General features: G+C 40.9%; 2 protein-coding genes across 4 annotated transcripts in view; one reads left to right on the top strand and one right to left on the bottom strand.

Moving 5' to 3' along the window:
* ND-39 (NADH:ubiquinone oxidoreductase subunit 39) overlaps window positions 1-10,358 on the top strand; it is an 86,722-nt gene extending 76,364 nt beyond the window's left edge. The window contains exon 8 of the mRNA XM_067114128.1: window positions 10,003-10,358. Within this exon, the coding sequence (XP_066970229.1) occupies window positions 10,003-10,182 (180 nt within the window). The 3' untranslated portion in view covers window positions 10,183-10,358. The remainder of the gene's footprint in view (window positions 1-10,002) is intronic.
* A 109-nt stretch (window positions 10,359-10,467) lies between these two features.
* Window positions 10,468-12,964, bottom strand: part of Taldo (transaldolase) — a 41,916-nt gene continuing 39,419 nt past the window's right edge. For all 3 annotated transcript variants that reach the window (XM_067114129.1, XM_067114131.1, XM_067114130.1), the window contains exon 7: window positions 10,468-10,961. In XM_067114129.1, coding sequence (XP_066970230.1) covers window positions 10,804-10,961 — 158 coding nt within the window. In that variant the 3' untranslated portion in view covers window positions 10,468-10,803. The remainder of the gene's footprint in view (window positions 10,962-12,964) is intronic.

The raw sequence follows: 12,964 nt of genomic DNA, 5'->3' as shown, positions 1-12,964 counted from the left end.
CTGTTTGACAGTTTAATAACTTCTGGATCAATGGGTCTGGCTCATCAGGCTAATGCCTTGGCTTCATTGACGACTTTTGTGAGTAAGAAGAGGCATGATTTCTATCATAGTCATCTTCCCCCACATTATCCGGACGTCCATAAGAAGGTTCTCCTTAGAGCTGCTTTAGCTTTAGCCAATTCCTTGTTCAGGGAGGAAGATTAGAATGGTCAATTTTGTCACCACCAATTCAGCCGTTGAATCACAGCAGGCTATGATAACGGTAACAGTCGAGGGTTCTTATTCCCCTAAAGGTGTTCGCAAATCTTATCCTTCCAAGTTTGCAAGCCTCCCCCTAGAACACCCAAGAGGGTGCGTTTTGCAAACAAGGCAGCATAGGTGTCTGCTTCTAGACCCTCGTCGTTGCGGGATTTTACCAAGTAGGAGATATGTCCCTCATCTGTTCTGGTGGGAGGTTGTCTCACTCCGTTTTGGCAAGTTTGGAAGGAGTGGGGGGCAGAGGATTGGGTTGTAGAGGTCCTGAGGCTGGGCTGTCGAATTCCTTTCCATTCCCTTCCTCCTCTGTCCTCCTCCCCTGTCAACCTTCCGAGTTATTCCCAGTCTTCCATCAGGGGGATGGCTCTAGCGAAGGAGATTCGGGCCCTGTTGGAGAATGGGGCGTTGGAACCAGCTTCTCTCTCTCTCTCTCTCCAGGCTTCTACAGCAGAGTCTTTGTCGCAGCAGAAGCCAGAGGTGCATGGAGGCCCATTATAGACCTTTCAAGCCTCAACCATTGGGAGGTGACAGTGAAGTTTCGTAGGGAGACTGCACAGTCGGTGCTGCGGTCAGTCAGGAGGGGGGATTGGATGGCCTCGGTGGATCTAGAGGACGCGTACCTCCAGATTCCTGTTCATCAGGATTCTCGGAGGTACCTCAGGTTCGTGTCTTCCGCCGGCACCTTCCAGTTCAAAATTCTCCCCTTCGGGCTGACCACAGCACCACAGGTGTTTACGAGGGTCAATGTCTCCTGTGTCGACAATTATGCATCGTCGGGGATACAGGATGTTGAGATATTTGGACGATTGGCTGATCCTTGCCTCCTCTCTAGAGGAGATAATAAGGGCGAGGGACTTCTTTTTAAAACTGTGCAGGGTACTAGGAATTCGACTAAACCTTGCCAAGAGCTGCCTAGTACCAACTCGATCCATGACTTATTTAGGGATGAGGATTCTCTCTCTTCCTTTGAGGGTTTTCCCAACCTGGGAGAGGATACAAGCGGTCCTACAACAGGTAGAGGTGTTCCTGTCCAGCAGGGAACAGCTGGTATCAGCTTGGAGAAGCCTCTTAGGAAGAATGTCTTCTCTCTCCCTCTCTTAATTCCAGGGTCTCGTCTCTGGATGCGCTCTCTGCAGGTATGTCTCAGGAATCCCTGGAACTTCCGCAATGAGAACGCGTTCATAGTCAGGAACAATTCTTGCCTGTTGGATCTTCTGTGGTGGTCAGAAGAAGGGAATCTGACACCCGGAGGGTCTATCGACTCCCCTCTTCCCGACATTCATCTTTACACAGATGCCTCAGATCAGGGTTGGGGAGCAACCTTGGAGGAAACCCAGGCTTCGGGCCTGTGGGTGGATTGGGAATGGGAGGAATCAGTCAATCTTTGGGAACTCAGGGCGGTAGAAGAGGCCCTCAGGTGTTTGTCAGATCTTGTGCGCAACAGAGTAGTGGCTCTGTTTTGCGACAACGTAACTGCGGTGTCGTATCTGAAGAAATCGGGAGGCAGAAGATCGACAGATCTCAGTATTGTAGCTCAGAGTGTCATGAGATGGTGCAAAGAAAAGAAGGTTTCTCTTCTTCCTCAGTTCGTATTAGGGAGTCTCAATGTGCTGGCCAATTCGTTTAGTTGCTCTCGTCAGGTATTGGGGGGAGAGTGGACTTTGGCTCAGGACGTAGTAGGTCAGGTTCTCCGGAAATGGCCAGCAACGGTAGATTTATTCACGACGAGATTGAACCATCGTTTTCCAGTGTACTTTTCACCAGTGGAGGACTCCATGTCGATAGGCACCGATGCGATGCTACAAAATTGGAATTGAATGCAGGTATATGCCTTTTCTCCATTTGGGCTCATTCATCAAGTAATCAGGAAATTGTGGGAAAGTGTCAAGATGGATTTGACCCTAATAGCTCCTTGCTGGCCCCAATGTCCTTGGTTTCTGGAACTCCTAGAGCTCCTCACGGAAGTTCCAATGTTCCTACCCATGCGGAAAGATCTTCTCAGGCAACCACATTTCCATCATTATCACCCAAACCAGACTCTCGAAAGCTGTGGCTAGACAGCTTTCTTTCAGCTTGAGAAAGTCAACCCACAAACTTTACCAAGTCAGATGGACAATGTATAGAAGTTGGTGTCGTAAGGAAGGTCACTCCATCTCTAGACCTTCTATTGCTAAGATAGCTGAATTTCTGTTATTCCTTAGAAAAGTCAAGGGACTTTCGTATTCAGCTATTACTGGCTACCGCTCAGTGCTTAGCGGTACATTTAGCTTCCATCTCCCAGAGATTTTTACTAGCAAAATCATCTATGATTTATTGCGTTCTTCTAAGATTGAATGTCCTGTTTTGCCGAATCGGGCTCCTCCGTGGAATTTATCGGAAGTACTTCATTTTCTGCGTTCCCCTGCCTTTGAACCCATTGAAGCTCTAAGTTTAAGACAGCTGACTAAGAAGGTGCTTTTTCTTATGGCCTTATCTACAGCGAAAAGGGTGGGTGAGCTTCAGGTGATTTCTAGATTGGTCTCTTATGCAGGAAATGATATGCATTTGTCTTTTATACTGGAATTTGTGGCGAAGACGGAGTCGGAAGTTAACCCTCTCCCTCTTTTGTTCAGAGTTCTTTCTCTGCAAGAGTTTGTTGCTGGCGACCCATCGGAGATGTATTTATGCCCGATGCGAGCATTGAAAGTTTATTTGTCAAAGGTGGAAAAACTCCGTCCTCGTCCACGTATACTTTTCGTCTCTCCGCGGAATTCTTCCCGTTTGCTGTCAAAGAACACGATCAGTTACTTTTTGAGGGTGGTAATTTCCCAGGCCTCTCTGGGTTCTTCTTCTCCGTCATTTTCAAGCCCTGTCTTTACCCCGACCACACAGCATTCGAAGTATTGCCACTTCATCTTCCTTTTTAAGGAATTATTCAGTGTCTCCTATTCTGGAAGCGACTACTTGGAAATCCGTCTCAGTATTTACTTCATTTTATTTAAGAGATGTTCAATTCGCCTTGTCAGAGGGGTATTCGCTTAGTCCATTTGTAGCGGCTAACTCTATCATATAGGGTGCGTTCATTTTAACTGAGGGAGTATTCTCTTAGTCCGTTATTGCGACTAACTCTATTATGTAGGGTGCGTTCCGTTTAACCAAAGGGATATTCTTTTAGTCCGTTGGTTTGTAGGTTAACCAGATAGAAGAATTCCTTGTTAGGCAGCAGGGATAGCATAATCACAGGGAATTAGGTTAGTATGTTTTCTTTAGCTATCGTAGTCTCGGATAGTTTTCCCTACGTGAGTCCAAGGGGGTGCTCGAGTAGGGTAGGCTTCTCGTTGACGCCGAGATACTTTGTCGCTGGTCGGTCGTCTGACCCTTCCTCAACCCAGACGGGTTACCTGGATGGATAGCGGCTCTGCACACTGCTTCACTTCTCCCCATACATGAGAGGCTTTGAATAGCCACATGGGAGGTCGACGGACGGAGACAAGACTGACGATCAAAGTACTCTCCAGTATGTCTCTTCACCAAAACATGGATCATTATGGTGAGTGTAGAAATAAACAGATAGCCTATGCAGAACAGGTTGGTGAGCTACCACCTCTGAGGTTGGTAAAAGGGGCGTGCAATGGAATTGATCACTCCTCCTCTAAATGTTGTTAATCGGGCTAATTCAGGTGTTCAGGGAGGGTATTGCAATATGAAGTTTTCATAGTAAAACTAATATTTAATACCTACCTGAACACCTGAATGATTCCCACCCTCCTTTCCCCACATCAATTTGACCTTGAATAAAGCAGTTGACGAAAAGTGGGCGTGTCAGCACACACCTGTGTCAGTGTTACCAACCGTTTGTTATGGTAGCTCAGTGACAAGATTTTACCTGCAGCGTCAGTAACGCTGGCTGTTAAAATTCCCAATAGGGGGATTGGTAATTGAGGTTGTTTGGGCTAATTCAGGTGTTCAGGTAGGTATTACAATTTTAGTTTCATTATGAAACTTCATGTATACTAAATGTAATCAGTATAAAAAAGTAATAACTAAATGTTTTAATCTGTTGACTCTTGAATCTCATCATAGGCTAGCATAAACTAGACATAATGTAGGTAAACATGGAACATTTCATTATGGGGAAACTACACATATTTCATGAAAAATATTTGATGATTAGGTAAACTACGGTAAGTGAATATAGACTACAGCAGAGCAATTGACTGAGAATAATTGTATAAGAAATTAAATGAGTTCAGTTTTCAAAATTTCTGACATCACTACTGTAGGCTATCCTTAAAAGTTTTGTTGATAGATATTTGCAGGAATAAGGGAGCCTACACATTGTCTAGAACAACTTTTATTTTAAGTGGCCTATGTGGTTATTAAATAGAGCTGTATTCAGTTGTGAAATAGGAGGCTACATGTTTTACTGTAATGATTCTGAGCCCAAGACAAAGTAGTAGGACTTATAGCAGTTCAATTTTTTTTTCCAGATGAAGCCTCACCTAGGTTATGTAGCCATATCAAACTAAGAGTTAGGTGTTTTCTTCTTTAAATCAGATTACAGTATTAGTTATCCATGGTTTACAGCATTACTAAAATATTATACTGCAATTTCATTAAATACCTCTAGAATTCCACTATTCTACTCGTTAATTTTACATTGCAATGTGCATTTGCTTGTTATCGAGCTACCAAAGTAGCAAAACTGGTTTACTTGCTTAATTTTTTTACCACTATTATTTAGTTCTGAAATTGAATGTTCTCGGACTCATATCAGTACTTGTTTCTTTTTTCTTACTTTTCTGCTGAATCAGCAGCGTATGCAGTGTTGTTAATATACTATACCTTTTGTTTTGCTTTTGCAACAGCCCTTATTGGCTTTTGTCATTATACAGTAAATACAATATTATGAGAATAAATCAGGGGAAATCCCATAGCTGCCATCCCACATTTCACACTGCTGCTCTTCAATCTTTGATGATGCTTTTCAGTCCTAATACAAGTTTTCTATCGATCTGAGATCTTTTATCATCCACCCCTTTTTCTTTCTAGCATTTTTATCAGCTCTATACTTGAATCTTTGAAAAAAAATCCTTTTACATATTTGTTGCTCTCATGAAAAACATTCTCAGAAAGAAAAAATTTCTGCATCCGTTTCTCTTAAGCACCCACTGCTCTTCTCCCATGTTTTCTCTGGTTTGGTAATCTCCTGAGTTGCTTAAGAATGTTCATTTCAATGCATCAAGCAGGTATTAATTGTTGATACAGTATTTAAGCTAGCCAAACTGGTTGGTAAAATAAAGACCAATGAAATCACACTTGCATGATATTAGTGTAAGAAGCATATGTAGCTTTGTTCACACATTTGTTCCGACATGGATATGAACCTATGTTTTCATATGTGGAGTACTTGCACTTAGCGTGCTTCGTCTGTCACTGAATCATTGCAAAAAACAAAATACTAATAGTTAGACCTAAGGTTGCCAGTGACCTGGGTTGGCCTTATCCTTCTATTGTGCTTGCAGTCACATCTACTTTCACATGCTCACTGAGTCATCTCCTGTTCTGCTATGCTTTGTCTGTGTCAGTAGTGCGTGCATGCCCTCCACTTGTTATTAGCAACAGGTCATGGCCCCACAAGTATTCTCACTTTAACATTAGCATATTATGCAGTGCTTTTAGTTTTTTACGTCACATTTGCCCTCTTTGCTTTGTTTTGCTTGGAAAATTAATGTGCACCTGTTCATAGGAGTGAGAATCACGTGGCATCCTTCTTTGTGTGTAGCGAGTGGTAGTGTGTGATGCTCACATGTTTCAGTGCTTTTATCCTTTGCTTTTAAGAGTGTGGACTAGTGTGTATGTCCAAAGGAGGCGTGGTTTACCATTCCTTCAAGGCCCTCACAGTGATTTTCGTTAGAGAATCATGTCTAGTACCTCTTTGTTCTTTCCCGAGGTATCACGTGGTACCCACGTGTACATATTACCTGCCGTCTTAAACCTGATTTTAGGTGGAGTTCGGGCAGAGATAAACCCTGCAGCAAGTCCTATGTTTCCCATCCCCCTTTGAGTAGACCCACATTCTGTGTTTTTTATTTATTTATTTTTCTTTTATTTTTTTGTGTGTTGAGGAAGAGAGTGCACGTGTGGTGAATGTGTTTGGTGGCTGACCACAATGGTCTCTGTACAAGAAGAGAGGCTGTAGAGGGGCAGTTCCTATAGGGAATTGACTCTGAGACTTTCTCCAGTCCCCCAATGTCACATCTTGGGAGGCTAATGTACTTCAGGAAGGTTTGAGAATCCAATATGGCAACCCACATGAGTTTCCTATGGCTGGTCCCTCCTCCTCCTTCCAATTTTGTAGTGGGATAGGTAGAGCAGTCTGGGCCTACAAAGTGGCTGAGGCCCCATGCGGATCTCCCGGCAATTGATTGTGATGCTGCCTTGAGTTTTATTGTCTCCCCCTCCACCTTCCTTTCTCTTCCTCGGTGGGTTGCTCCTTTATAGTATATTAGTTTAATATAATAATTTATAGGGGTAACATCAATAGAGGGATCCCTCCCTCCTTCAGGAGGAGAGATCAGACGAGACCACTGGGAAGGGGAATACGCTGTGAAGTAAAAGTTATTGCCCAGGAAGAAGCATACATCGGTGTGGAGTGGGGAAGTTACAGGAGTTGGAGACTGTCCTCCTGGAGAAGAGACCCTGGGAACTGAGGAATTGCACTCGCTGCATTCGGAGAAACTGCACTCGGAGAAAGAACCTTGAGTGTGCCCTTTTTGCTACTTACTTTGTGCATTAAAAATTTTTTCCCTTTGTGTCTTTGGGGTTCTTGAGTTTATAAACCCATAAGTTAATGAGCATCTCCTAAGGAAATTCATCTAGAATTTTCCTTGACATGTATAAATGCTTTTGTATAGGCACCATCACTCAATGAGTAGCCATTACTTTATGAGTATTTTTTAAGGAAATTGCCCATAATTTTCCAAAGAGGTATTAAATTAAAACTTTGTGTAGGGGATATGGAACCCACTGATTAATGAGGTACCCTTGAGGAAATTAGGTCAGTTTTTTCCCTTGACATGCAAAGATACCTTGTGTAATTTTCCCCCCATCAGTTAATGAATACTTTGGGGAGATCCTTCCTAAGCATATAGAGATCATTTTTGTGCTTAGAGGGATCAAACTCATCAGTTAATGGCACACTTTACAAGAAATGTGACAGGAATATCCTAGACGGGTATTATATTTTTGGGGTGAGGTTTTGTCAAGAACGGAACAGCAGAATTGCTAAAGCTGCAGACATGATTGTAATTGAAGGCATTGGTGCAGTAAGTGTCACAGCCAACACTTGCTACAGTGGTCACTGTCAAAGAAGTAGGCACTGAAGATGATGTAGAAACCAGGGGTATAGCAAAAGGGGACGACAACAGAAGAGACAGTGCTTTAGTAGACAAGCCTGTAATCAACTCATCTGCAAATGAACCATTAAGAACCATAAACTGATCCTGAAAAATTGAGTACACATTTTCTTCAAGCAGTTTATAAATGACACTTCCACAGCTCCCATGTCAAATGAAGGCTGGGAAGGTATGAGTGCAGGAGAAACTGGAAGGCGGTAAGGTGAGACAAAGACAGATATAGAAGGTGAGGCAGTCAAAGTAAAAAGAAAATCACTCTCAGGTGTGGCAGGAAAATTCCACTGGAAAGAGGATTTCTGAGGAGGCAAATCTTCAACAGAAGGAAACTGTAGGGGCTGAGATATTGGATTTTACACTTTTACCTATACAACTCTGGGAGTGAAGCATCCAGAGTTCTTGGTGCCAGTGACAAGACAGGCACTGTAGAGATGTGTTAATGGAACTGTAAGTATGCCCTCATATCCCTGCACAAGTAAAAATAAACTGATTCCCAAGGGTGGCAGGACAATTCCTAAGAAGTGGGATTTCCAAGGAGGTAAGACTTCAGCTGGAGAAAGCTGTAAGGGTTGAAACATCAGATGATGTCTTATGCTTTTTACCCATACCATCCTTGGAGTGAAGCATCCAGTGTTCTTGGTGCCAGTGACATGACTTATCTGTGAAGATAAGTTCTTATTCAGCATTAAAGGAACTGCAAACATGCTTTCCTACCCTTGCACAAGTATGCCAAGGTTTAGATAGTACAGTGCTACTTGCATTGAAAATCATGCCACCCTTTATTAATCAGTAATGGAAAATCAAAAAACAAAGTTAGGCACAAAATAAGTGTAAAATGAGTCACTGCAGAAAGTAAAGCTGAAAAAATTTAGAAGTGAAAGTACAGTAACATGCTACTGTGAATCAGGGCATGAAAAACTGATAAAAAAAAGAAAACTTCAATTGCTGGTAACAGAAAACAAGCCCAATGTGAGAATTCAAAAAAGCAGCTGCCAGAATGAAAGGAAGAGTACTGTAATGAGAATTAAGAAAATAAATGAAAAAAAGTTCCCACAGGATGAAAATGATGGCACACAAAAAATCACAAATTCACAAATAGCAGTACCACAGCGTGTGTATGAACACATCATAGTTTTATGAAAGTAACGGCCACTGTAGGCGTTTGGCTGGAGCCAGGGTATGGCCTTTGTGATTTTGTAGTTGTCTGGTGTTACTAGAGTACCTTTAAACATTAGTAAGGCTAATTCTGAATGATCCATATCAGGCATACTGTATATAGTACCCCACCCTTGGTGGCCAAGTCTGAGTGGCTACGATGTTAGAGCTTGTGTGGGTCACTGCGGTTTCTCATAGTTCTTAATTTCATTTAAAGGGACAAGGTTGTTAGGTGAATAACCATCTTTTTTCCTGCTCCTTAGGGATTGTATGTGGAGTTCTTGTAGCAATCTTATATCCCGATATTTTCAGAAGCTATACATTTAGGCCATTACTATTTCTTTCATCATTGGTTTTTACACTAGGTTTTACTATTAAGGGGCTAGGAGTGAAATGACTTTTTTTCACACATTATCTACCAGCCTTCCTGTCTGGTCTAGGTTGTCATCAGTGACTTTTCTACTTTAGGCTTGTGCCTCCTACATGGAGCTCTTCCTTGTTTTTACATCTTGAGCATTTTGGGCAAAAATTCAGTACTCCATGATAAGTTTTAAAGAGTAAGGGGTGTTGTTCCTCAATATTTTCTTTGGTTCAGTAACCAGGAATGACTGCTGAAGCCCCTGCATAGTTTTGCCTGACAAGTCAGATCTGCAGTTAGTGGTGAACAAATTACTCACAGGTTTACTCGTTTTAGCAATTCTATTGGTCTGGTCAAAAAGAGCAAGATTACAGGAAGATGGCTCAGGACATTTTTGTTTTTTTTTTTTTTTAGTCCTTTATCTCTAAAATTTTTGGCCACTGCTTAAATGATTATTACTTTGATGTATCTGCACAACTGATGTTTCCATCATTTGTACCATAATGTAGGATAATACTTTGATGTATCTGCACAGCTGATGTTCCCATCATTTGTACCATTATGTAGGATAATAAAGTACCACTAGCATTGTAGTACAACAACACAGACCTGGTTATGTTAAAATTTAGTTATTTACTTCATAAATTTCCCTTCCCTTAATTTTTCCCCTAAGTTGTTCAGAGAAATTTTTGTGTACCTTTCTATCCTCACGTATAGGCTTTACCTTGTAATGAGTAAGGATTTGTGTCACTGTTGTGTTTTATTAACTACTTTAAAAATACTTTTAGGCAAGATAAAAATACATGTTTTATGCTTAAAATGTTATCTCTGTCTGTACAGGAAGCAGTTTCCGACACAGTGACGGGACTTCCAACTCTCGAGGACCTTGGTGTAACCTTGACTAAAATGGAGGATCGAATTGAATGGGAATTGCGTCCATTTAGGGCCAGGTCATACTATGAAGAGGAGATTGGAGAATTTGAACCCCCGAAACCTCCAACTTACATTGCAGCACATTGAATGCATACTTTGTATTTTGTTCATGCCCTATAGGAATGGAAGTTTTGACCAGGTAAAGTGAAACTTTATGTAATACACAATTTCTTATAGAAATATTTATTTGAACACTATATTGTAAATAGTCTTGTACATGTAAAATTGTTAAAAATATGGTGTAAAAATAAATTGTCCTAAAATGTAGAGTTTTACTGCTCCATCAAAATTGGCCACTGCATGAATATTATGTTTAGGAGGTTATTTGGTGCTTTCATATTAAGTGTATAAGGTTTCATTCAATTAACTACAGTGCCTGTTCATGTTTATTTTGGTTCTGTCATATATGACTTCCTCTGTGGTATTTTACAACCAATGTTACATATCAAATACATCTACACAATGTACATATTTGACCATGGTTCCATGAACCTGACTAATTAACAACTTTCTTGGAATGTTAATCTATACTTCACCGGTGACAATTACCAAATAAATACATAGTATTGCAATAGAAACATTAATACAAAAGCTAATACAAAAGCAATAGTGGTTAATAAAATATATCACTTCCACTCTGCAAGCATTATGCAGAGGGTTTTAACTCTTAACTTCTAATCACAGTTACAAACAGGAACTTCAGAATAATTACATCCTTTCCATCAATAACTTCTCCAGCTTGACAGCATCAATGGCAAACTTCCGAATACCCTCTGACAACTTATCAGTAGCCATCTGATCTTCATTCAGCTCCCATCGGAACTTTGCTTCTGACATTTCAACTCGTTCGATATCCAGTTTCTTGGCTGTGGGAATAAGTTTAATTAAATCCACTTTCAGCATTTGCAGTTCACTATAAACTGCATAACAGTGATTTTCAATTTATCTAGCAGCTTTAATGCATACCACCCAGGGATAGGCTGTAAGATTTACAGACAGAATAACACAAAGGGAATAAATTTAGTAGGTAACTATGATTCTTAAATACAGAAATTACACTTAAAAGTAAAATACACTTACAATACACAAAACCCCTTATATAATGCTAAGTACTTATTTCACTAGAGCCACTGGCTACCTTACTTAAGCTGTTGGACCAAGAAAATTTTTACTATAAACAGTGTTCTCTGGTACATTAATCTGGAATCACAGACCATGCCTATTTTCCAATTTTTAAATATAAAATAGGCTGCTAACCAAACCACTGAGAATTACTTAGAATCTCATAAAAATAAGGCAGTACAATAGCATGATATAGTAGTACAAATCTGTGGAAAGAAGCCAACAGACAAACCAATGAACTGGAAGCCAAATTGACACTGCAAAAAAACCATGAGTGCCACCTACCACTTACAATGCATTGCATAAATAAAGCAATGCCTATGACAGCCATAATTCAGTTGATTATAACAGGGGGTTTGGGTAAAGAAGAGGCAATACTAATGCTAGATTCAAAGCTTGAGGCATTAAATCTGTGAGTTTTGAGACTTGAAAAGTTCTCAAAAGCAAACATAAGACATATTTATCAAGTCTTACTTGTCTGAGAACCAAGGACAACGCTGATCTGTGACCCTTCATGGTAGGGACAGATAACCTCTTAATACATCTAAGGTATCTACATAACCTAATACATTAATGTAATTTATATTGGTTCAAGTGGAGGAACATTAATGTAATTTATAAAGGTCCAAGTGCAGAAAACCCCCTGACAGCAAGAACACTGATGGTGATATAGCTGGTTAGTTGATCTTTTATTTCAGAATCTACTTCGCAGTCTCTCTTGAAAAGCCTTTCACTCTGACTAGATGGTTGCGAAGTCCTCATGCTCATTTGAAGCGTGGAGATTTTTATCAATTTCCAAATGTGGTTGTTTGGGTAGAAATTCCTGTTGGCCAGATAACTATGGAAATCTAGTTAAGTAGAACTTTCCTGTTGGGAAGTTAACTAGGAAAATCTAACAGATGTGTTAGTAGATCCCTCTGTGGCCAACAGGTAGCTACTGTAATCATCCTGCAATTCTGAGTAAATCTGAATTTGTTTATTACTTGCCTCACCATACCAATTGGGGGAAAGACATTTACTTACTGTCCTTCCAATTAATCAGCAATGAGCCTACTGCCCATGCCTGCAAATTCAGGTTGGAGAACTACAGACCAAAGGAAGACTGTTCTTGGAGGTAGCTATGAGATCCACCACTTTACTCCATAACTGCTTGCACACTATATTCAATGCCAATTCTGTATAAAGAATTTGGGCTTTCCAATTCAGCAAATCTGCATTATATTTCTTTCCTGGAAGAAACTGAGGAAACAATCTGATTCCTATTGCTTCAATCCACAGGCTGACTTCATCTCCCTGTTCCTTTAAGACCCAATGCTTGAGCTGCTGGAAACTACTATGGTTTTGTTTAACATAAACTCCTCAGACTTCACGAGACCCTTCCAGACTACCCACAATTCTAGATTGTTGATGTGAATGAGGTACTGCAACTATAGAGCTGCCATCACAGCTCCCCGACCTTGGATAGAAGCCACTGAATATAATGATAGGTCTGGGTTCTGGGTCTCCAGAGGCATTCCAAACAGGAGATTCCTGTTGGTCCACCCAAGACAAGTGTCCTTTACCACTTAGTGCACCTCCACTAAAACTGAATCTGGGCATGCCTTGCATAACAAATTGTTCTCGAGATGGAACTGCAAAGGTGTCATCTTCAGTCTCGTCAAAGGTTCAAATTTCTATTAGGGCCATGTGTCCTAACAGACTCATCCACTTCCATGCAGGAAGAGCCTTCAAGGATCAAAATTCTGTC

The sequence above is a fragment of the Macrobrachium rosenbergii genome, chromosome 13, assembly GCF_040412425.1.
Source record: "Macrobrachium rosenbergii isolate ZJJX-2024 chromosome 13, ASM4041242v1, whole genome shotgun sequence".
Classification (NCBI taxonomy): Eukaryota; Metazoa; Arthropoda; class Malacostraca; order Decapoda; family Palaemonidae; genus Macrobrachium; species Macrobrachium rosenbergii.
Note: the sequence above shows the minus strand (reverse complement) of the source record. Positions and strands in the feature narration are given on the sequence as shown.